Source organism: Dermacentor silvarum, chromosome 1 (genome assembly GCF_013339745.2).
Source record: "Dermacentor silvarum isolate Dsil-2018 chromosome 1, BIME_Dsil_1.4, whole genome shotgun sequence".
In the NCBI taxonomy this organism is placed as follows: Eukaryota; Metazoa; Arthropoda; class Arachnida; order Ixodida; family Ixodidae; genus Dermacentor; species Dermacentor silvarum.
The window spans coordinates 264,497,934-264,522,748 of record NC_051154.1 but is presented as its reverse complement, the minus strand read 5'-3'; the positions used below and the strand labels follow the sequence as shown (position 1 = coordinate 264,522,748).

Here is a 24,815-nt window from a genome sequence, read left to right as displayed (position 1 = left end):
CCCCCCCCCCCCCCCCCTCCCAAGTTGACTCAGAATATACTTTCACAGTACCACCCATCATTTCAGCATGATCTGATTTTTTGGTTGTCTTGTCGAGCACCTCGCAGTTGTTCGTTTCAATTCAAAGGCATTCCGTGCGGTTACAGCCCGTCGTGGCGTTCCGCGGTCGAGTCTCTGCGTTTTGTCGCCTTTCTTCCCTCCATTCAGCTTGGGGAGAGACTCTTGACTTCAAAAAGTTCTTTCATGGAACGTACATTCAGTGGGAAAAAGCACACACGCCGAGAAAAGTACGAACGACAACTACCTTTGCCTTGTTTGAGCTGCACATCACGAATCTGTTCCCAACTTCTTCTGCGAAAGTGCATTCCCTGCCTCGTTTAGACCTTCGCGCTTGCACGGAATTGGAGTACCCATTGCAAGATTGGTCATCACGAGTTTCGACAGCGGGAAGACTAGTTGAGTCAGTTGGCGTTTGTCGCGAGCTTTATCTGTTTTTTTCCCTTTTTCCTGCGGGGCTCATATCGCGGGCGTCGACCGCCGGTTCAGGTGGCGTCGCGCAGCCGCATCCGGATTGCTTTTCCCCGTGGGGAGAGCAGCGAACTGGGCAGCCTCTGCAGGGCCCCAAACGAAGCCGCGCATCCGCTGCCTAACGCCCTGGCCGTGGCACGAGCGGTCTCTTGCGTCTTCGCCGCCACCCGTGGCGGTCGGAGGAGCTGAAATTGCCTCCGGGGTTGCGCCCTCTTTCTTTCCCTTTCTTTATCATTATTCTCTGGGGTTGCTCGCTGTGCTCGGCGGCTGGCCCGCCCGGCTGGATCTGTCCAAACTTTGGATGGATTACGAGTAATCTTTCGTAACCCTGGGCGGGGTGAGGGCGGCGAAGGGCTTTCTTTCCCGAATGACGACGCGCTCCCCAAAAAAGCAGCCGCTGTGCAGAGAAATGCGCGCCTTGCCCACCGCTGCCCCCTCTCCTTTTCTGCAACCCTGTTCCCTTCCCCTCGTCTGCCCTTTGGGGAGGTGGGGGGGAAAACGAGGAAAAAGCCAAGAACGGTCCGGTAATGGATTTCTGGGCTCTCTGCATGACTGCTGGCCGCTGCCCCTTTCACTATTCCGAGCTTTCATGCCTTTTTTTTTTTTTTTTTTTTTTTTTGCCTCTGTTCTTTATTTCTTCCTCGAGGCTCACCGACGTTTGCCTTCCTCGCTCTCTCCTCCATGCTCTCCCCCCCCTTTCTGCCTTTCTTGAAGTATTGTTTTAATTTTTTCTATTACATTTGTGTTTTTTTTATTTACCCAAGATTGCGACGTGGTCTGTTTTCCCCAGCAACAGTGTGTTTGTTGTCTATTCATCAGGCTCTCTCCGTTGCATCGTAGGCGTCCACATGTTGATGACGATATTGCCATACTTACATCATGCGTGTGCTCCTGTCCGACCGTGCTTCGAGCTTGATTGCGACTACCTGGATTACAGGCGACTATTCCGAGAATACCGTTCCGAGAATACGCACATCTGCTAGCGCTTGTGATAAACCTTCATGATTACATGGCGCTATTTCTCGTATGTATTTCTCGTACTCTAGGTCAAGGGGCACCATATCCGCGTGAAAATTCGCGAATGCGACCACCAGATGTCTTAGGAGGCTGCTTCTTGCTGAAGCTGATCTGTAAACGACTCGGAAGTCTAGGCATTGGCACGGCCACGTTGGACAAGAAAAGGCGACGAAGGTAAAGCTTCCCGTCCTGGTCTTTGTGTCTCTATAGCGTGTCTAGAATGTCACCGTTTGTTTAGCAGCCTCCCTTCCGCCCCGCAGAGAAATGAACTACGCGGATTATCATAACGGCGTGCGCCGCCGCACACGCCGCCGCTTCTCTCGTATTTATGGACCGTGCGCGCGCGCACACACAGGACCCCCCCACGTACAGAACTCTGGTCGCCCGATTTCAACGCCCCGCGCGTGCCCTGCAAATGAAAGCGCCCGCGTTCGCTGCATCCTCGTACTCTTTGGGTGTTAACTCGGCGCAACAACAAGGCGGGCACACCTCGTATTTGTTCTCATTCTCGCCACACTATATGGAGCCGCTCAAAGTTGCTGTTCACGCTCTCTGCGACATGTTGCTTGGAAGGCGGGAAAAAAAAAAAAAAAAAAAAAAACTCTGCTAGGTTGGGGTGAGATACGAAAGTCGTTTGGGACGGCAGTCTCGGCGGCGTGGTGGCTAACCGCCTCTATCTACACTGTGGCCGTCGCTGGCGTCCTCGGTGCATAACAGCCTGCCTAGCGCCAGGGCGCTCGCGGGCGCCGATTGAAAATTTAATGGGCCTAGCACGAGGAGGCCTCGTGGCGCTTCTCGAGGGGACACCGGCAGAGAGGAGTGGATGAAACGCCAACTGCTGCTTGCGCCTCGGTGCGGTGCGTCAACTACTTCCAGCTTTTATTTTTTGCTCTCTCCTGCTGTCGCGGCGTAGTCACTGGTGCGATGCTGCTCGTCCCGTGGAACGGTGCATAGCGGACTAGGGGGCGTAATGCGGGCGGTTCTTGCTGTAGGTGTCTTTCCTCGCCCTTCGCGCCGCCGGATTGAGACCCACCGGAAAGAAAGGGGTTTGCCTCGGCACGCGCGTGTACCACCAGCGGCCGACGAGCGTCGCCTTCTTGAGTCGCTTTCTTCCCGTCTGGCTCTTTCTATCTTTCTGTCCCCGCCTCGCGTGCATAGCGGCGGAGCCACGTGCGCTCGCACATACGCGCGCGCACGGGAGCCGGTGTCGGCCGCTGGGGACGCATTCATCTCGGGGCCCAGTTAATGGCCTTACTTGATCGCGCGGCGCGAAGCGGGCGCTGAATATTTGATGGGGCGACTTTGCCAGCAAAGAAAAGGGACTCGCGTCGCGCACGCCCGAGGAGGCGGCAGCTCATTACACCCCGGCTCCCCCCCCCCCCCCTCTATCTTTGCTCGCGCTTCTCTTAGCCTCGCCTGTGTGTTCGCACGTAGTGCCGACGGCCGTGGTGCTTGGAGTGCGAGCTCTGTTGGCGCGCGCGCGCTTCTTGTTACGCGCGAGGCAGCAGAGAAGCCTGTGGCTTCCTACTTCGTGGTCGCGCGCGCGCGTTTTTCGCGGTTTCGTTTATTCTTTGTTTTGGTTCGGAGGAACGAGCTCGTTTCTCCGCGGTCCGCGCGATTTGATTAGGCCCCGCAGCAGCCACGGCGCACGCGAGAGAATGGCTGCAGCGCCTTGCGGTTTATGCGCGGTGAAAAATGAGCTGCGACCACCGCGCGTCTTGGCGTCGCTGCTCGTCGTCCGCTTCTCTTCTGCTGGCTGAAGTGTGTTGGCTTAGCCGTTTTCTCCGCTTTCGGGACTGATGCGTGCGCGGCGGCGGTTTTGTTACCGCGCTGTGTACGCCTTTATGTCCTAGAAGGTATGTTGCGGGCTGCAGCGCGCCTATACGCCTGCTTGGAGGGAATGTGTCTTTTCTGGCAAAGAGCTTCTCTTCAAGTGAACTTACGAATAGACTGAATATGCCGGTGCAGCCGCGCACCATGTTCGTCCAGTCGAGGTCGAATGGTCCGTTTCGATAAAAACGATATCGGCAAAAGGCTGAAGCGGTAAAAGCAAAGGATTCTGACAGCTAACCTGGTGGGTAGCATTCATTCATTAGTTCAATTCCTCCATTCAAGCTCGCTGTGCGGGAGGAGCGGGCAAATTTCGTGACCTCTCAGGGCCCGGGCTTTGCTGGGCGCCAGCCAGCCTGGTGCCAGATGTCTCGATCGCGTCCCCCACCTGCACGCCATATCCGCGCCGAAACCAGCCTCGTATTTACGGTCCTGTCTCGAAAAGCCGTCGTTGGCGGCTCGAGAAGGGGGGAAACTCGTATAGGCTCTACCGCTTCGTTTCGTCGGCGTCCTCAACTTTGTCTGCCGTGGTTTCCGCGTATTTCATTTCCCGCCGCGCTGAGAGACATAGCTGCTTAGGTGGGCAGGTGGGGGCGGAAGGTTGTTGTGCCAGCCGGAACTTCCAGGCGGTGGGAGGCAAAAGAAACTCTTGTACAGTGAGAAGTAAAATATGTGCGTGCTCGTCTTGAAACACTCTCGGGCTCGGTTGTTCGCTCTGTCTGCCCGAGCCGGCTGCTGCTGAATAACTGTTATGGCCCGCTGCTTGGGCGACCGCCCTTTCGCTCTCGCCATTGTCTCGCTTCAACACATTCAGTGTATTGCATGGGGTGCTTTTGCACTATGGTTGCGCTATCCGGAGAGGCCGCCGAGAAGGATGCATTCTTGAGTGCCGTGAGTTGTCGGTTTTTTTACGAACCATGTGATTCAGACCTAACCCTGCTGTAGCTTCGGTTTACAATTAAGTTAGGTATCGCAATTTTGCGAAATTTTCCTCATTTACGTCAGTTGCTCGACTAAGTGGCTATCGTTTTACGGATGCACCGATGGGAATGGCGGTGCTCTCCTCGTGACCTAACTATTATGTACTCGCGTCAGTCGTCTTGTTCAAACGCCTCGGCACACTCAAACTGCATTATGTGGTTACGGCGCTCGTAGGTTGCCGTTCGAAACATTGCGGACTCCGTTAAGTCGTGTGCCTAAACAGTCAAAACACGTATCTCCTGAACGTAGTGTTCGATTGAAGCAAAATAACGCAGACAGTGCTATAGACGCACTCGTACAGGTTCCGTTCCTCGCAGCGGTATACGCGTGATCCGTTTGCGAAATTCGCGTTCTCGGCTGGTGTGTGCGCCCTACCCTGATCCCGCTCGCGGATGGGGAAGCCGTTTGTTTATGCGCTTCCGAATATAAGCAGATATTCGAGGAAGGGCAAGCGGCAGAGCTTAGTTTACGCGGAGTTTTTTCTTTATTTGCGAGTCATCGCGAGTCGAGCCCGCGATCGCTCGAGTGCCTGCAACCGTGCCCGATGCTCGGGGGTTGTTGCTTATATAACACCGCGACGAGACGGCGGCGCGCTGGAACGCGCGGCCAAGCCGGTGGCGTTCTGCGCAGGTGGTCCTAATGTGCCACCCTTCCCACGCGCGCGGTGGTCAGAACGGGGGCCGCGGTGCGCTTGGCTCGTGCGCCGGAGCCGCGTGATTTGTGGCCGACCGGGGACCGGCGCTGAAATGAAAACTGCCCCCAATGCCCGTGGCCGCCTCTTGCTATCTGGCGCGCGCAACTGCGCGCAATATATCTGCTTCTTCCGCGCGATGCGCGGGCGGCCGGCCCGACTCCGACGATTTCTTGCCGCGGGTGAGCGGGCTGGAGACGGGAGCTGCAGCAGGTGCGGATAGCGTTTCGGGTGGGAGGAGGAGGACAGGGCAGCGAGGGAGACGGTATAGTGTTTTCTTTTGCAGCGCCGACCGCTGGCGATTTCTTTGCCGCTGCGAGTGGGCGGGGCTGGTGAGGTGCAACTTGCGGGGAAATGACCACCTGAGCTAGATATACTAGATTTAATTACGAGGTACGACTTGGATAGCTTTTAAGAAGCGTTTGCCTAGTCGTTTGCCTCTCCTCGCACTTCCAAACAATTTATAGTAACAGCGTTTTCTAGCAAACAAACTACAGCTTTGCTTTTGAACTGCCGTTAAAAGAGCGAGAGAGAGACTTCTGCTGACAAGGTAGTCCTTAAAAATGTAGCGAAGACAAGGCAAGAGCGAAAGTTAGTTTTCCTCATTATACTCCTGAAAGTATTTATCATTACAGCTCGTTTTGATTTAGTCATCAGTGATCGTCTAAGCGCCGGTTAATGATGTTCTTATTACGTTACATCATCTCCCATGTCACGATCTGACTAGCGTGGCTGGTTGTCTCTTCGTCTTGAAGAATGATTAAAGGGTAAACGAGGCAGACCGCCGAGCTCTCTCAGGGAAGGAATAAGAAGGAAAACTGCAACAATAAAACGGTATGATCAAGAAAATATGAGCCCCCCCCTCCCACGTTTTTTTTTTTTTTTCTTCTTCTCGTGAGGTCCGAACGCTATCCGTCATTAATGCCCGGCGTTCTTTAGGAGCAGTATTTTTTCCCTCCCAGTCTTTATTGCACTCCCTACTTTTTCTCCTCTTTCGCGCTGTCTTCGTTAGCTTGTTTCGTGGTGTGTTATTATCCTTCGTGTTGGCTCGGGTGCCCCGCTAATTGATACTGGTTATTATGCTGCGAGACCCAAAAGAAGGAAGAAGACCAAAAAAAAAAAAAAACTAATTGGACGGAGAGCCCGCAAGAAAACCCGGCCTCGCTCCTGTGAGCGGAACGATTGGTAGCCTAGCACTCGTTCGTTAGACCCAAGGCGTGAATTATCGATGCTCCTGTGCTCTTGCAATCGCCGAACCCGCCCTCTTCCGCCCACGCATCTTTACTTATTTATTTATTATATATTATTATTTTTTCATTGGCCTAACCATTGCGTATACTTAGTGTACACCTCTCGCTCATGACGCCGCTAATGCCGGGTCATTATCATTTTTTCTTCCCTTTTGCTTTTCAATATGCGCACTAGGACTTTCCACCACATGATACCCGTCGCTTTGCGCCGAGCGATAGAAGAGAGCTCGTAATGTGCATGCGGTCTTTCAGTGTGCTACCTCATTTGGCTAATTGGCAATCGCAGGTGTGACGGAGCTCGGTGAAAAGATGCGAGCTTACCTTCTCCCTAGGCCGTGCCCTTTTCTAGCGTCCCCATCTAGCTATACATTTTTTTTTTTTTTTTACTTCAGCTATTATTTCTGGCAAGTTCCGATCCGTGCGCTCGGCGCATGTGTTCGTGAATGAAGTGTGCTCTCAATTCGCGACAGACCTCAAGCCACCTCCTTCGTCCGTGCGAGTAACAAATTTATCGAGCGTGAGGCCTTAGCTCGCGTAGCGCCCGCAATGTTAATGACGGCTTCGCCGTAGGTTGACTTGGTCTTGGAATTGTGACGCGTCACATTGCGGTCGTCTTCTCGTCGCGTCTTTCCATCGCGGTGCATCGCGCCAAGCACAAGTCCCGATTCCCGGTGGAACTCGAGTCGACGGGCGGGCTGTCTGAGAAAGCGCTTGTGACGGGTAACTTTGTGAGAGTGAGGGAGCAAACGTAAAACAAAAGCGAGCGGCAGCTCAATCGACGGCGCTTCTGCTGATCGGAAACTTGTCAGGGCTGCCGTCGAGGCAAACAAAGCAACGAAGCTGGCAAAAATAGTCGCCGTGTCCTTTTGCCTCATTCCTCTGTGCTGGGAATGTGCGACGAAAGGAAGAAGCAGCAGCAGCCGATGAAAAGGGGTGCCGAAAGCTGGGCGGATCGCGGCGGGGGAGGATGCGTGTGGAAGGTGTCCTTTCGAATGGGGGCGTTGTTTGCATCTTGTTTAGGGCGAAGAAGGGTGTCCCAGACAGGCCCGCTCCTCTTCTCCTTTTTTTGCTGTCCGCTTCTCGTTCTTAATTTTCCCCTTCATCCTGCATTCTTGGCTCGCAGCGGTACTTGGAGAGGAGCGGGAGGGGGGTGCCGTCTTTGTCTCGCTTTCAGCGACTGGCTTCGCCGCTTGTTCGCCTGTTTTCTCCTCCCGTCCCCTAATTTTTCGCCCCCTTTTCGGGAAATATCTTGTTCCTTTCCGCCGCTTTCATTCGCGCTGTCTGTCCTCCTCCTCCTACTTGCTGTCTTTCGCGCAGCTTCCGCTGCTGCTGTTGCTCGTGCCAGTGTATTGCTGTTTTCTCCGCGGCTTCTTCGGGAGCTCTGCGTGTTTAGCGCGTTGTTCTCTCCTCCCACCACTGGGGGAGGCCTCGGTGCGTGCAGCCTGCGGGGACAGCCCTATATATATATTTTTTTTCTTTCCCATTTTGTTTCCGCCGCCTTATTTATTTATTTTTTCTCCCTCCGCCTGTCTTTTCTCTTCTCCGCCGTCGCTGTGTGCATAGTCGCGCTCCTAAGAAGAGGACGCCGAGCAGCGGCAGCCGGTGGCGGCGGCCTGTGTCCCGTGATGGATGGCGCCCTCCTCTCGAGCACGTCCCCGACCCGCTTCTCTCGCTAATTTCCGGAAGATGCTGATCCTGCTGCGCGTGCTCCTTTCCCTCCTCCGTGCCTTCGCTTCTCGGCGTGGGTCTCTCCTCTTAGCGTGTAGGAGGTGGTGCGTTTTCACTCCTCCTTATCGGCATCTGTTTCGCTCCCCTTGAAAGCGTTTCGTATCCGGGGCTCTCCCTGCGTTTCGCCACCGTGGAGTGTATCTAGGCCCGGGTTTCTGCGGACGAGTCTCGGCGGTGATTTCTGCTCCTCCGAGGGCGCTCTAACGGTCGCCTTGTGCTCCTCACAGAACGGCGAGCGTCCTCGCGTTGAACTGTGCGGTTTAGAAAAAAAAAAAAAATACGCGTCAATGAAACCACAACGCAAATGAGTGCGGCGGGAAATTACGGGACGTCCAGTGAACCTCTGGTTGTATGCGCAGCTCATGGAAAGGGGTGTGAACGCTCGTCCTCGCCGAGTGATAAGCAGCTTATGACGCCATTGATGTGCACCAGGGGTTGAAGATACCGTTTTTTTTTTTTTCGATGTTACGGTAATTTGGTTTGAGTTGAAAAGTTCGAGTGATGGTCCATCGGCGGCGTCGTTCGCCTTTCCGGAAAGCATTGCCAAGCCGGTTAAAATGTGATGCGTTTGTCGCATCGTTAGCGTTGTGTGCATGACGAAAAATTGACAGAAGGAAAGAAAGAAAAAGAAAGAGGTACCAGGTATCACCGCCCCCTCTGTGCGAGTTCCAGTAAAAAAAAGCGCTGTTACAGCTCGTCTTTCCTGCGCGCCATAAACTGAACGGAACATCGTGCTTGACCCGAGAACGACGACAGGTTGGAAGATTGGCGCAGGCTTTTCATCTCCTGCCTCCCCACTGCCGCCTAGTTAAGTCACGCGCCTTCTTTCTGTATATGCTACGCTATTTTACAAATAACGGTTGCGGCATAACCCGCGGTTAATGATTCGCTCCCGTCGGCACCAGCTCTGTTAAAAAAAAGAAAAAAAAATGCGCCCTCAATAAACGCAGCGATCTTCACACACAGGGGTAGCAAAGTCGGGGCTGTGAATCGCGCCGACCTCGTGGCCTACATTTTGCTTTAAAGGCGACGCGGCGATCGGGCGTAACCGCGGACATCATCATCGGCGTGGTTCTCCGATTGAAGCGGGAACCACATCCCCGCTGTCTCGCCCCTTTTCGAAGCCATCGTTACCCGTCGCTGCCAGCGGTAATCGCGTACCGGGTCGCGGACGCGCTGAGCTGCGACCCTCCCTCTCATTCGGCATTAGGCGGCGATCATAGGGTCGTTTGCTCGGGGCGCCCCGTGTCGTTACTGCGCGTCTCAAACTGAGGGCCCGGTCGGCGAACGAAGAAGAGCAAAACTCTTCTCCTGCGTGTGTGTTCGCCTGCCGTTGCTGGTGAACGAGCCGCCGCGACTGTTACGGGAAATGGGAGGTCGGCGCTTTTACGACGTGGGCTGCGAATACGACCCGGGCCGCTACTGTACTGCAGCCGCCTCTGTTGCTTCTGCTTCTTCGCTGGCTTTTTATTGCCGCCCGCCCGACTGCTGCCGTAGACCTCCCCGGGGCTCGGGTTGCACCTGCGAGATTTCTCTCCGTTCCCTGGCTGCTGGCGCTGCTGTGGGCTCGTGTAGGTGTGTGTCGTACGTAATGGCGCTCGCTGGTGAACTGGCAGATGCAGCCAGCGAGGTCGCTCCTGCGGAAGGCGCCGAGGCAAGGATACGAGGTTTAATTGTTCTGCCAACCTGTACACTGAGCCGACTCATTGGTCGCTGTAACGGACGTCGAAGAAGGGGAGGGGGGGAGGGGGAGTACAATGCTTGAATTTATAATTTGGAAGTGCTTGCATTATCTCCCCTACAGTCCTGAAGTAAGCGATTCTCTGTGTCAATAGTCAGGGACAGCATTTTGGCCTCGATGTGAGACGATAGTTCCAATTCTGCTTTATACTTTTAACATATATATTTAATTTACCAGCTCGTATTAATGAATATTCGCTGCTGGAAGCAGCAGAAATCACCCTACTCAGACGTGGCATCGTTGCTTCTCCTTGTTATTGTTTGTGGCCGAGCCCTTCTGGTGTGAGCGGCCGCACACTTTTCCAAATCGTTGGCCTTCCTAGGAGTTACGTGACTGCCGCTCAAAAACGCTCCGGGGAGCAGGGCGTTCCTCTTTTTTTCTTTACCCGTGGCTGCGGTCGAAAGAAATAGCCGCTTCTGAGCGAACCCTTGAGACTTCCGATAGCCCAAACTGTGCCCCCGGGCCCAGACGCCGTCGGGGCGGGGAAGGACAACACCGGGCGCATGCTGGCTTAGCGGCGCAACGGCCGCTCTGCCGCCGACGCGTCGTTTAGCGATTCTCGTTGGCTGCATCGTATGACGGTGCCCCGCCCTACAACTCGTATTTGTTTTTGCTGTCCCTCAAAACGTGGAATTCTTGCGATTCGTCCGAGAATTCCTTTGGCTGTGTATCTTACGCACGCCGCGATACACCAACGGCCGTGGTTTCGTCTCCGGGTAAAGCTCTGTGTTGCGTCCGCAGTTCTCGCTTGTCTTTCTCCCTTTGCTAGAATGTTTTCCTTTTTCGACCTTCGGTGGGCGTGCTCTGTATCCTCTGCTTTGCTTTTTGTCGGGGTCTGGCAGTGATACCCTCCGGCGAATCTTTTGATTGCTTCGTGGTCGTAGTCTCCGGGGTCCTGTTTCCTGTCCCTGTGGCGTAGAAAGGCGAAATGCGCGTAAAGAAAAGGAAGTGTTACGATTCCTCTGTGAGCCCGGAAGGTTCGAAGCGCTGGCCGCTGTAGGTTCTGAGCGTCTGTGTTGGCGCTCTTGCCTTGCCTCGGTAGTGTACGTTATTTCGTATTTTTATTTTTTTATGGCCTGGATGGTGACCTCTTTTTTGCGTTTTGCTTCTGGTTGCCAGTATCCTCTTTTTTTTATTTTTAATTGTGGTATGATGCTTATGGGGCACCACTATGACCAAAATGTTTGTTTCGGATGCAGAACGTCTAGTTTACGTTTACGAAAAGGTTGTAGGTAAGTTGAGTAATAGAAACCCCTTACGATCGTCTTGTTGTTAAGTCGTAGCTGTTATCTTTTGTAACTGAATTAGCGCAGTAAATTGTAGAGAGAGGATTCAGTCTACATCGACTGGTCTCTTTCGCAAGGACTGTGTGGCGCCATGCTCAGGTGCTGATGACTGAAGTAATCTGTTTTTTGGGAGTAACCAGCGCTGAAACTTCGAGTGCCAACAGCAGCGTCTTAACGCCCAGCCTAGCGAACGGAGGCAAGTTTTCAGCAGCACATGCTGCGATTTCGCGTGAGCAAACTTACCGCTTATCTTGAAGCACGTGTTTCTTGTTTCTAACATTACTGGGCACCGACGAGCTAGAACGTATGGAAGCGCATGCGCCTTTAGCAACTAGCACGGCCATCAACAGAGCATGGCTGGGCGCATTAGGCTAAAGCAAACTTTGATCCAGGCGCGCTTCTTTTATCGTGCGAAATGTCCTGTCATTTTTTTGTGTTTTGTTTTAGTCTCCGCACCGGACGGCGTCAGCATCTTTCCGTTGCACGCTTAAACTGTCTTAGCGCCTCCTAGCCCGCGCTGGTTTCCCATAAGATGTTTGTGTTTCACCCCCACCCGCCCCCCCTCCCCCGCCGGGATTTTTGTGCTCCATACAAGAACGCGATGGAGAAGCTTAGGAGAAGACGGCAAACCCCGCAGGAAATCAACCGTAGGCTGGAAACACCTCCAAAACTCGGTGTGCAGCGAAGAAACGTATAGTCACCTGCTCGTAAAGCCTTGGTGGAAATGCCTGTCTATAAAGCAATTTTACTCTTGACTTCTACATAGGCGCCCGTGGTAACCGGTTCGATGCGATTCGTCTTTAGCGGAGGTTTGTTAGCGTAAATATAGACAAACCACCGAACGGGTAATTTATTTGTCCACTGAATCCTTGAACACGTAAATTATAGTCTTCCTTGTCAACTAGTGGTCTCAAAACGTGCACTTTTCTCCTTGCGTCGTCTGATTGCACCGGTCGTAGGAAAATAAGATGCGCATGTTGGCTGCTGCTGTCGCGGAGTGCTATAATTAGCGATTTACTGACTCGCGTTAGTCGAAGGTTCTCTTTTCATTATGAAAGGAATTGCAGCAACGTCTTACTGTGGAAGGTCGGGCTCCACGATACCGAACGAATCGAGCTCGCTCTTAGAGCCGATCCGCGTCCGGCGTGCTTGCGCTCATTCGTGGAGAGAACCGCCCAGTGGGTAGGAGTTTTTCTATCTTCATTTTGTTTCCTGCGCCCATTTAACCGCGGGGCTGGTGAAAGGGTCTGCCGGGTGAAAAGTGATCGGGACTGCACGCACCGGTGGCGCTCTCTCCTTGCCCGGTCACACTGAAAGGGCGACTCGAGAAACGCCAACCGAGCGAGCTTTCGGCGTCGCCGTACGTTTGTCCGTTCGCGTGATCGCTTGGTTGGCCGAGAAAAAAAAAAAAGGGGGGGGGGGGAGAGAACAGCGTATACGAAGCCCGTTTTTTGGAGTCGCGCTGTTTTCGCCTGCCGGGCCGCGGAGGAGGAAGGCTGGCGGAGAGTGTGAGAAGCGGAGCTAGCGACCGCCGCCGCCTCGGTGGCCGGCCGTGTCTCTTTTGTGTCGCTGGGCGCCCCGGCGCTATCGACAGGATGCGAGCTGACGAAAAGAGGTTTGATGGAGAAGAAGGGTGGGGAGGCCGCTTTCCTTTCGATTCCAGTTCTCCCTCCCGAGCGCCTTGGGGCGGCGGCGAGCCTTGTTCTCTGGACGCGTAATAGATGATGCCCATTAAGAGAAATGGTTACCACACTCATCACTGTCCCCGCGAACAAACAGGGGGCCTCCAGGAAATGGCAGCCTTCCAGGGAGAACGGAACCCTAGAACGCCCTCTGCTCTTTCCTCTCCTTCCCTTCGGCTGCCCTGCGGCGGTGGCTGCCTACTCCATTGAACGGCGGAGCGGCGCGCACGTTGGCCAGCAACGAGCAGGGCAGAAGCTGCACCAAATTGTGTGTATATGCGGATAAAATGGTTCAACTAAAGCGTCAACGAGAAGAGAATCGAAAGATGAGAGCGAAAAAGAAAGAGCGCTTTCGTTGTTATTGTCTGCGTCTGTTTCTGTGCTCCTAGTAAAAGCATGTGTGATAGCCAGATGATAGCCAACGGCGAGGAGGGAGCTGTAGTTCTTGACCAATAGTGACTTGTCACGGCAGTCACGTGCGTGGCGTCCGGCCAATGGTGCTCACGAACGAGCGAGAGGGAGCCGTACGGAGTTGGTACGTGAGGCACATTTAGCGACGCGTTCTGCTTGTTTGAAGTGTGGGGAGGGGAGACTGTGATCATGCTTCTGCCGTGATCTTGTCGGAGGGCCCTCTGAATAATTCCCCCCCCCCCCCCCCACCCCCTGTTTTTCTTCTCGTAATGTTTCAATGAATCGCTACTCCTCTCACACGCTCCCTTTGATGTTGCGTCTTCGTTGACTGGTGGATGCGGCGAGCTGCTGGTCGAAATGCTCTGCCTTCTTTGATTTCTGTCGTTCTACTGCCTCGTGTGCTGCTTCGCAGAGGTGGAAAAAAGGCCGCTTGTGAGCCATCTTGAAGCTGTTAGTTTCCTTGTTTTCCCTGTGTCCTTGTCCCTTCGCCCTTCACTTCCGTTTGTTTCTTTCACTGCAGAATACGCGGTTTGCGTGTTGCTAGTCATTCGGTAGCGTTTTCTGTTTGACTTCAGCAGCTTTGAATGACCTTTCAATCGATGCGCGCTGTTGCGGTCTAGTGTTTGCTTCCTTTTGATAACAGCGATTCCCTGCGCAAATGCCGAGATTCGAACAGGATATCTGTATATTTTGTCCGCTGTGTGCGGCGCTTTGATTTTCAGGATCCGAACGTCACCGTTTCTAAAAACGGTCAGTAACACCACAAAGCCCAACTTACCGTACTCATAGCAGCTCTTGCCTGAGAAGCAACTACTATTCTGCTCAAAACGAAAGTACGACGAAGTACTACTACATTCTGGCCCATCGCCAGCGGCAAATATTTCATGCAAAGTTGCAACTTATCGTGACATTCAGGTCGAGCAGTCAATTGATGAGGTGCCTGCAGTTGTGTGATTTTCACGTTCGCTCAGCGTGAACTTAACACCGCAATTGGTAGCGTAGTTAGTCGTAGCGCTTGGCGCAAAGTCTACTCATGACGCCTAATAGAAAAAAAAATAGTAATAAAAAGCTGCTGCCATTTGTAACGCCTCTCGCGGTGTAGGCCATTTAACCTCAATACCTCCCCGCCCTTCATTTGGAGTTGCTGCACTCCGAATTCACATCTGCGCGCCTGTCAGTCCGAATCTTGTGTACGAAGCGAACGCTTTGCGTCCGGCGAGCAGCGACCTCCCCGCACGCGGTCTTTCCCGCATTAGCACCCTTGCCGCGGGAAAGCCGAACGCGCGGATGCGTGATGGGCTTGCGCGCGCGGCGTCCGCCGCTCTGCGGCCGCAGCGCGTGAACTCGCCCGTGGCCGTAGTGCCTCTGTAGCATTTACCGGCGGCTAACGCTTTTTATCTCTCCCCTCGCTCTTGTTTCTTCATTTTCGCCACCGCCTGTGTACGCTTTCTAACCATGGCCGGACCTAGTTTCGGTGTGGGCTTCGCTACACTCTGCTCTGCCGGCGTGACGCCTGGCCGCTTGTCCGTTTGAATTTAACGCCCGGCGTGTGACGGGCCGTCCGATCAGTGTTTGGCCACGTCCCATAATGCTATTATTTGGGCAGCAGCGCCGAGGAAAAACTGGCCGCCGCCGGGAACTTTGTTGGCCAGCCCGTTTCAATCAGATAAAAGGGGGGCCCCTGCGGGTTGGAAGGCCACCAGAGGAGAGGAGGGAATGAGCCCGCTTCGTGCACCTTCTGATGGTCTCCCCCCTCGGTCCTCCAGCTCTTTCTGCGCGCCTGTGTGGGCGCTTGGCTGTCAGCCGGCGGCCGATGGAAACCAAGCCACCATCGCCGATGATTAGGCCTCCCCACCCGCACAGCCATGCGCGGGTTGCGCGCTTGCTCGCTGGGTCTGGCCTACGCCCAGTGAGCTGTTGCGGTCCTCCTGGCTTCGAGATTGCAGTGTTTTCATCCAGAGCGCTTTCCCTTTGCTCCCTGCGGCTGGAGTCCGATTCGTTCTCGCGCTTGATGCGCGAGAATGCCTCTGAAAACTTCATGCTAACGTTGTCCGTTGACCCCAGTCTCGGCGAAAGCAGCTTTTTTTACGTGACGTATCCTGCGCTCCCTCCGCAGGCACTTCGCCCAGTCAGGTATTCGTGTCAGCAGCTTGGCAGACATTGCTATATATGCTCTAGAAACAGCATGCTACTGTCTGGTTGTACCAGTGCTGTCCATGAATATGTGCGAGGTTGCTAGAAACATTTATATCTGCGTGACATGTTCGTCTTTTTTTGCGATAGATGAAGCATCTTTCGGGAGGCCTCAGGGTTTCAATAAAGTTCGGCTCATCATTTCGTGGATGGCGGAGGGCTTATGGCCGCCCTTTAATGAAGGGTCCTCTTCCCAGATGACTATTCTTTGTTGCGCTGTTCCGGCGGTGGCGCAGCTGTGTGGTACACTGGACGTTGGGTAGCATTTAAATATTCTCAGTCGCATTATCTGCATTTCGGAACTTCCGGTAAACGTCTCGCGCCAACTGATTGAACCGCGGGTTGGTACGCGCGCATTTATTGTTCGCAAACGCCCAAAAGAGGCTGCGCTTTCGCGTTCGCTGAATGTGCGGACGTCGCTGACCCGTGTCGTTTTCTCTTCTTTCCCAGGCGTGCAACGAGTTCACGACGCACGTGATGAACCTGCTGCGCGAGCAGAGTCGGACGCGTCCCATCACGCCGAAGGAGATCGAGCGCATGGTCCAGATCATCCACAAGAAGTTCAACTCCATCCAGGTGCAGCTCAAGCAGAGCACCTGCGAAGCCGTCATGATCCTCCGCTCCAGGTTCCTCGACGCCAGGTAAGCGTCTCCCATCTGTGACGCTTCCTCAATTGCATTTCGGCCTTCTATAGAGGCATCGCGAGCCGATTTCGGCGAGCGAGGGCTCTTTGCTAGCGCTTTGTCCTCCGCGGTACGGCGTAGTGTTGCTCGCTTGGAACACCGCCTCTGATTCAAGCACATCGTTTTACTGCAATTCTGCAGCTAAAGATGGTTTACACCAGGAGTGCTCCCTCTGGCTGCGTGTTGCGTTCCACGCAAAAAAAAAGTAGTTCAGTCGTACATGCGACACGTATGGTAAGGACTTTCGATGATTGGATAAAAAAAATTTTAGGCGTTTCTTTTTTTTTTTTTCTTCGTAGCTTTGTAGCAGCGATATATAGCACAAAACTGCTGTTTCAGATCAGTTAAGTGACGTAATGCGTACATGCCATCAAGTTTGCGCCCTCTACCTAACCCTACTAGCTTCATGTTCTGTAAAGCCCAAACCGCATGAGAGCGATTTTGTGCCCGACGGCGACGAGCGACGACTTCGAGCGACGAAACGGACCGTCGCGCGAACAGATCGCTCGGTCTTTTCGCTCAATCGCTCGGTTCTAGAAATCTAGAATTCGTCGCCCGGAAGTGCTATGAGCGACTAGCCAATAGCGCGAAGCCGGAACTGGATATACATCAGTCAAGCACTACCGATTGTCGCACGGAACGAGCAAACGACTAGATTTTGATACGTGCAAGGATAATAACGTAGTGCAACCTTTAGAAATATTTATGCTGCTTTTTACACTAAAAGACATCATCTTAAATTAATAAAGCAAGCGTCACGCCAGTTTTGGCGAGTATTTGCTGCCCTCATACCGGCAACACCGGGGAGACGTCGCTCAAAGTCGTCGCTCGTCTCGTCGCTCGCATGCGGTACACCGACTTGTAGGCGACGAGTGACCGCGACAGCCATCTCCATCGCGTCGCTTGTCGCTGTCGCGCGCAAGATCGCGTGCATGCGGTTTATACTTAATGGCTTGAAATGGGCTGCTGGCTTTGTGTGACTCTGTGCGGATCGCTTCTGTGTTCCGTGGGGCTGTGCCAAGCGTTGCTTTCGCTAAACCTTTTCCTTCGCGCCGCCGCGGTCGCATTCCTGTACGTACTCTAATGAATTCCGCGCAGCCCGTTGTTCGTCTTTCAGGGCAGCGGCATATGGTGAGAAAGTAAAAAAAAAAAAAAAAAAGTGAAAGTGCCACCAGCGCCTGGCATCGAAAAAAGCAAAAAAGCAAAACTGCCCGCGGTGCTTTTATCTGCAGGATAAGCCGTGATAAATCTACCCCGCTCGTCCCTGCAGCATGCGTTCGCGCTTCGCAGCGTCCGCGGGAAGCCGCTCTTCGCTCTTATTATTCGCAGCGTCCCTCGGGATCTTCCCCTTGAGACTTGAGGGGGGGGGGACTCCCCGCTCCAAGCGGCCAGCGTCGTGGTTCGAACCCCTGCCTCATACCGTGCAGGCGAAAACACCAAGCCGCCTTTCTTTCTTTCTTTCTTTCTTTCTTTCTTTCTTTCTTTCTTTCTTTCTTTCTTTCTTTCTTTCTTTCTTTCTTTCTTTCTTCACTTCCTCCTTCGTCTGTTCGCTGATCTTCGTTTGTGTTGCCTTGTTTCTGTGTTGCTTTCGTGCAGGGCAGCTTTTTAAAGGCGAGTCTTCGCGTCAAAAAAAAAAAAAAAAAAAAAAAAAAAAAAAAAAAAAAAACGGACAGAAAATCCCGCTCGCTCATGCTACTGCGGGGCATTATGCACGTGTTGTGTATTCAGTGTTGTGTGTGTGTGCTATGCACGCGCGCGCGTGCATGTGTGTGTGCACAACCGCCAGAGTCCAGAGGATTTCGCAGGGGAGCTCAGAAAGCTCCAGGCGCGGAGGGCGGGGGAGGATCGGGCGGGTCTTCAATTTTTCTTCGAGAGGGTTGATAAACAAATTAAGGAGCGCGAGTGGTGAGCCTCTGCGGCCACCGTCGCTGCTGCTGTTCAGCCCTCGCTAGAACGGCGGTGGCAGCGGCCTTACGCTGCTGCCATAATTCAAAACCGGAGCGCGCAAGGAGGCTGACTTGAAAGAACTCTCTATCGCGGGGTTCATGTTTATGGTTTGTGCCACGGCGGGGGCTTGGGCGCTGGCTTCGACCCCCTCCTCCTCTCTCTATACCCTGCTCCAGCCGCCTGCTTTTCGGGGCGGGGAAAAAAAGGAACGGGAGACAAAAACGCGCAGCAAGCCTTTCTCTCCGAGAGGCTGCTAGGAGCTGGACCCGTCTCGGTCTGAATAAATAACAATTAAAAGTTCACTGCTTTCTTTCTCTACCTCCTTTTGTGCTTTTTCTGCTCGCTGGCACGGAGCTTATGATTCCAGACGCAAAGCCGAGCCACGCGAGGATATTCTGAGTGGGTCGTGAGAAAGAAATTATGAGCGATGAAATAAAAATTAGGGCTGAAAGGATGAAAAGAGCAGTATGGCGGAGAGTGTTACGTATAGCGGCGGAGAAATCAGGCGACGGCTGTGTCTTATTAAGCCGCGATTTATAAATAAACTCTCGAGAAAGTCTCTCTCACGTAATTAAATTAAAAGTGCTTGCGCCGCTCGCCTCGCGCACCCTTAGAAACGCGAGGGCGAAGGGGGAGGTGGATTGAAAAAGAATGGTCGCCTTCGTTTTAATGTTGCAAGCCGCTAAACTTGCACGCCCCGTCTTTGTTGTTCTCTTTTGCCTCTTTTTCACTCCTGCGTTGCCAAAGTGTTTTTTTTTTTTTCGCGAATGTGCCCTGCCGGCACGCCGTTCTGGCGGCCCCTGTCCGTTTGGTGAACCTGCGGCATATGCATTGGCTGTGTTATTGTTTTGGTGCTGATATTAGTCACAGCCTGCCCTTTACCCTTCTTTCGGTTATATATATATATATATATTATAAGTGCGTGGAGTTTGCAGGAAGCCTTGAGAGAAACCGGCCGCGGGGAAGGGCACGAACAGAGAAGTTTGGGGCAGCCTCTAACGCAGGCGCTGGGCGATCGCAAAGTTTTTCATTCGAGCTTGTTATCGTGAAGACCTGGCGCCGATACTAATTCTTCGGGCTCGCTGTTTTTGCGTAACAGCACTTGTTATTGCCGTCCAGTAGAAAGTGGTTCCTAAGCCCATGAATTGAGCTTCCATATTTTGTTTTTGTAATTTTTAAGCTTCCCCTAAATCTCGCCGTTGCGTTGAATATGTTCGCGCATATCTTGGTGAGCTAAGAGTTTGAAGCGGGGCGGGGGGTGAGTATTTATCGCGGGCGCTTATTAAAGCGGGGCCCCGTTTCTTTCGTGATGGCGGTGAAGAGGCGATAGTAGCGGCTAGGCGCTGCATTATTTTTGAAATTTTTTGTTGTATGTGTAGCCTGTATGTTGAGCCGCGTTGCGTCGTCCTTTATTTTACTATATATATATATATATATATATATATATATATATATATATATTGCGTCCAGGGTCTTACGCGCGCATGGTATCGCTGAACGGGCCGTGCGATTTCGCCGGTTATTAATGGGAACCGCGCCGTTCGGTTCTGGGTGAAAAGAGAAAACGGCAACGCAAAAGAACGTGCCGGTGGGGGGGAGCAAGTGCTCGCCTGATTAACGACGCCACTTTCAGACTGCGCTTCACACTCTGCGGCTCAGGAAGAGCCCTGCAGTAAGCCGTCGCCTTCAAGAACGAACTTGTTTCTCGGCGCCTTTGGGCGAGCGCTGGAGAGGTGTGAAGAGGTTCGAGTTGTCGACAATTTTAATAACGGCTTGGACTCGGTTGACCCTTTCTGGACTCGGGTTGTTAGCGTAGTGCTCCCAAAGGCGTGCGAGTTTCCCCGAGACTTGAGTGACACAGCTCGAATGTTCGTGAACGGAGCTGGGCTTGCAGCCTATATTATACGCCGTCATTCAGCGATGTCGCCTGCGCGCTTCGCATGGCTCGCGCGTGAAAACCCGAGTGTAGTCGTCTGTGGGGGCAGCGTGGACGCCTTCTAGCGGGCGATGTCCTTGAGCTATACCTCGGGCGTAGTGCGCGGTGTTGCTCTGCTTGGTTCTCGCCTCTGCGGACTCTGTAGGTTTCGCGGTGCGCTCGATGAAAGCGTGCGTAGTCGCTGGATATCTCGGTGTGTGTGGTACCGGCACGCACCACGGTGGTTTGTTGCGCGTGGCACACCTGTCAGGCAGGCAAATTACAGGGTCACTTTGAGCGAGTGTCAACGCGGCGTTAGCGTTACTTGGAGGCCGACACGTGACGAAGTGTAGGGACACTGTACGACGAGTGCATTCGGCAAACTCGCTTCAATTCCTATCCCTCGAAATGCGTAGCCTCGACTGCAGCATCTGTAACGGTAAACAAAGGCAAAAAAAAAAAAAAAAAAAAAAAAAAAAAAAAACGAGTAGCGTAGTATTTTTGCACGGGTATTATGAAGAGCTTAGTAATTTCGCGAAAGTATTATTTCCAACTGCGCTTGTCTCGATAAACCAAAAAAATAACCGTCCGACGCTTCCATTGCTCAATTTCAGTGGCAACCGCTATTGCATTTCACCCTGCATATGTATGTACAGCGAATCGAAAGTTTCCCGGGTGCGCGACCACGGCCTGTATTGCCGCCCAAACACTTTCTGTCAACTTCATGTCGCAATCTTCTTTAATAATAAAAAAAATAAAGGAACGTTAATGATTGCTTTCAAAATGCTAGTAATCGCATTTCAAGCACCTTTTCGTAGCATTCAGTCGTCACTGCCATCAATTCGAAATAATGCTACATTTCGCCGTTTACCATCTAGCCGCGAAAATGGCACTCAGTCGAGCCAAGAACAGTTGCTCATAGTGTTGCTAAATCTGGCAGTCTAGCTTAATTATGACAAAGCTGGAAGGGCGTTTTCTCAGTCACTATATCTCTTCAGTCGCAAGTCTGTGTGTGCCGACCAAGGATTACTGCGCAGAAGAAGCTGGTCACAATAAAACCTTAGCTCTCTTCTGTATTTCGTTCTGGTTTTGTCGTGATGTTAAGTAAATTTGAGATCGAATCCTGGTCAGGTGTAGTGTAGAGGTAATAACGCAACAATGTCGGCGATCTGCCGCGCAGTAGAATATATCAATGAGGCGTGCTGATTCTATAGTGCAGGTGGACATGAAAGGAAACAGTCAGCGGAGGTCAACTTGCAGCAGCGGCGTTTTTCATTCGTTCCTCTATCTATGTCCCGTTCTCTCTGTCATTTTTTTCGAGTGAAAGCACATTTTTCAGAAAATGTGGGAGGGAGGGGGGGGGGGGGGTGCAAGGAATCGCGTTTCATTTAATCGCCAGAGCGGGACACAGAGCAAGATTAGGGGGGGGGGGGGGGGGGGTGGCAGGTTCGAATTTGGGGAATTGCGGACGAAATGCAGCGAAGTGACAAAAGTCTGACGCCAGTGAAAGACGGAGGAGGGCAGGAAACTCTGGGGGGGAACGAGAGAAAAATTGGGATGCGAGGGTGATGGATGGGAAGTTGAACGGCGGCGCCCTCGTAGCCTGCTGTCGGCGATGACATCCGTCGCCGACGTACGCGGACCCCCGGCAAGAGGCGCAAAAAAAAAATGGCATTTTTGAAAATGAAGGCGCAGGCGGGAATGGGTGCAGCAGCAAGATAGTCGTCAACCTAAGTACCGACGCTTCGGCAGCGTTCGCCATTCCCGTAGGGGGAAGGGCGACTCCTACGCGCTGACTCCTTTCTTTCTTGATGCCTCTTTGCCTTCGAGGGCGTCTCGTTTGAGTCATACCGGCGTCTCCTGATCCGCTGAGTGGCATCGAGTTTGTGAGACGGAATGACGAGGGGGGAGGGGGGAGGCTACAACAGCATGGATAGCTTTCTAGTTTGCTCGTGTATCTGTTGCAGCATTGCGTAACGCGTCTCGCGCGTGCCGTTGCTTGATCATGCTTTCAGCTGCAGCAGTGGCGGCGGCAGATTGCACCCGGCAACGCCCATGGCCATTTGCGCCATTTCTCTCTCGTCTCGCGACCCCAGCGCACGCATCTCTCTCTATATTTCCTCTTTTCGTACTTTTTGATGAGGCGTTAGGGCAGGGGATGAAGTACGGATGTCACAACGTGCAGCAGCAGCGCACGTCCTCGCTGGCTCCCTTTTCCGGTATTTCGTCTTCATCTCCCAGCCAGCCGCTTCCTCCTGCCTCTCCCGCATCGTGCGCTCCGTCCCTTTCCTTCCTTCGATCCTTCTGGTTACCTGGCGCGTTCGCTTGTTCCTATCGTTCCGCATGCAACCCTCCGTGCTGCGAAGGCGGCCGTACCACCATTTCCGCCGGTAGCCCCGTAGAGAGCCGTCCCAATTTGCGCATTTGATGCTCCTTGAACACCGCTTCACTGGAGTTCGCTCGACCTGCGAACGGTCCGCGATCGCAGGGATCGGAGCTCGCGCTAAACTACTCGAGTTCGCCATTGCTCTCGTGGTACCTCTGTTCCAACGCGTCATCTTAAATCTTAGACCAATCGTCTCTGGCCGCTTCTTCTTATTCTTCTTCTGTCTCTCTCTCTCTCTCTCTCGGCTTCCTTCTTCACGTTGACAGTTGCGCTAGTCACTCCGAACCAATCGAGGATATCAGTGCGCCATTCTCCTCTGGTAACTGCCTTCATTTTGGTACTTCAATCTTCGGGCGCTCATTTGCATGGCGCGTGTCTTTCCGCACTCGGCTCTCGAGCAATCTGAGGGCAGAAGACAGGCTCGCGCTTTTCCGCGCTTAAACGAGGGAGCGTTGGTGAGAGAAAGGAGGGGGGGGGGGGGGGGAGTGCTTAGAGCGGCGTGGCGGCAAAGAAGAGAAACTGATGGAGGAATTGAAAGTCATCCGTCGCGCTCTGCATGCGCTGTTGCTTCGTGCGTTCGCGTCTGCTGCGTGGCAGCAGCCACCAATCGTGCGGCCTCTGCGAATGATTGGCTTCTGCTGCTGCTTATGGCGTGTCTCGCTTTTGTAACGGCAGAAAGAAAGAGCTAGGAAGGGTAGAGAGCGATGTGCGTGTCGGTAAAGTGACGTACCGGAATCTTTTTTTCCTTTCTCTCTGTCTCTCCTGTTTCTTGCATCTTGCCGATGTTACTCATCGGGCCTCCAATCAGTGACTGTTGGTGGCCAGTATTAAAGAAACGGAATAAGGAAGCCGATCTGCGTATATATTAAAGAAAAAAAAAAAAAAAAACGAGATGAGCAGTGCTGAAACGGAGCAACCGTCCGGAGCCCGCTTCGCGAAGAGCAAATGTACAGGAAGGGCGCAAGGCCGTCGCCTCTGGTTCTGAGCGATCTGCCGGCGTAACGTCGCTTCGTGGGCGGAGGCGAGCATTCATTTTCTCGCGCTACTTAGAGGCTTGCATTGAACCAGATGAGGACTGAATGAAGGACTGCGGAGGAGGGCGCGAGCCAAATGCATCGCGAAAGATGAAGGGATCCCCCTTTTTTAACGGACAAGCTCGGAAATGAGCGCCATGGAAGAATTTTTAAAGCCGGGAAGACGACGAGAAAGCTTGTCAAGAACTGGAAGGTTACTCGCGAAGCGAAAATGGTGGCGTGTAGAAGAAAAAAAAAAGTGAGAGCGAGGAAATTGAGCAGGCAGGGAGGAAGAGAGAGAGAGCAGAGGTTCAGGATGAGTCGAGCTGCCGTTGATCGCCGTTTTGGGCAACGGCACCGTGACGACTGCGTGGCTTCCTTCTTCACTACTGTTTTTATTTTTCTTCTCGGAGCCGTTACACGCCTGGGAGCACGCAACCGAATGAATGGATCGCAAATCTAAAGTTCGTTAGAATAATCGCGCAATTTATAACGGACCAGCTCTCTCTCTCTCTCTCTCTCTGGTGCCGCGCGGCCCAGCCCACTTTCTCGTCGCATGTTTCTCCTCCGCATCCTACAGAAAAGATGCTTTATAAGCCGCTCTGTTGAGCCGGGAGTATTTCTTCTTCTCTGCCGCCGGCCTGTCCGGGTAGTGCGATCCGTTATATTCGAATGCCCGGAAGCTTCTCTCGCTGTCTGCGTTTCGAGACATTCTTTGTCCCCCTTATTATTGTTTTATTTTTATTTATTACTTCTGGCGTTAGCCATTTGCCATCCTGCCTCGCAAAGCGCTCACGGCAGCGTCGAGGGTGCGGCAGTCAGTGCTTGTCGTCACGTGGCTTGCGATGTCACGTGCCGCTTGCTTTATTTCCACTTTTTCCTCATTTTTTTCTCTTTTTTTTTCTCTCCTCCCTCCTGTCGACGGCGACTGATGGTGTCTCCGTGTCACCGCGCGCTCATTTGTCCACGTCTTGTCGGCGTCGTCGTTGTGGAGGTCTTACTCCCACCTCCCCCGTTTCTTTCCGTCTCTTTTCTGTCTGCTAACGGGGAAATAAACAAAAAGGGTGGCCTGTTGGGGCTCTCTTCATTACCGCGGTGCGTTTATGCGCAATGGGGAAACAAATGAACCTATGGTACCTATGAACAATTCTACCGCTGGTCGGAAAGTACAAGCTGCTATAAGGCACTTACGTGCTTTTCAGCCTTAAAAAGAAATAATAATAAATAAAAATAAAAGCAATCACAGTGCGATCGGAGCAAGGTCTTGAGGTTGGTATTTTATGCAGCGCCCTCTTGCGTTTGTGTTTTCCCCAATCAGAAGTTCGATCAGGCTTGGAGGTCTACTTAAGTAGAACTGGAAAAAGTGGACCCGTGGTTTGATTACGTCGAAAGATCATTTTGTGTACTTTAGATGATGCGCTTACTTCGAACAACTGTCTGTGCGAAGGACTAGGACGCAGTAGCGGTTTTTTTTTTTTTTTTTTTTTTTTTTTTTTTTTCATGCCTAGCGCGGCTTGACGGTGTTGGACTCTG

At 52.9% G+C, this 24,815-nt stretch overlaps 1 protein-coding gene across 7 annotated transcripts in view; it reads left to right on the top strand.

The window, feature by feature from the left end:
- The window catches only part of LOC119437134 (homeobox protein extradenticle), a 364,095-nt gene that overhangs the window by 239,438 nt on the left and 99,842 nt on the right, over nucleotides 1-24,815 (top strand). For all 7 annotated transcript variants that reach the window (XR_007464862.1, XR_007464861.1, XM_049660311.1 and 4 more), the window contains one exon: nucleotides 15,789-15,979. Coding sequence is in view for 5 of the 7 variants with exons in the window: in XM_049660311.1 (XP_049516268.1) it covers nucleotides 15,789-15,979 (191 nt within the window). In the remaining 2 variants the exon portion in view is untranslated. The remainder of the gene's footprint in view (nucleotides 1-15,788; nucleotides 15,980-24,815) is intronic.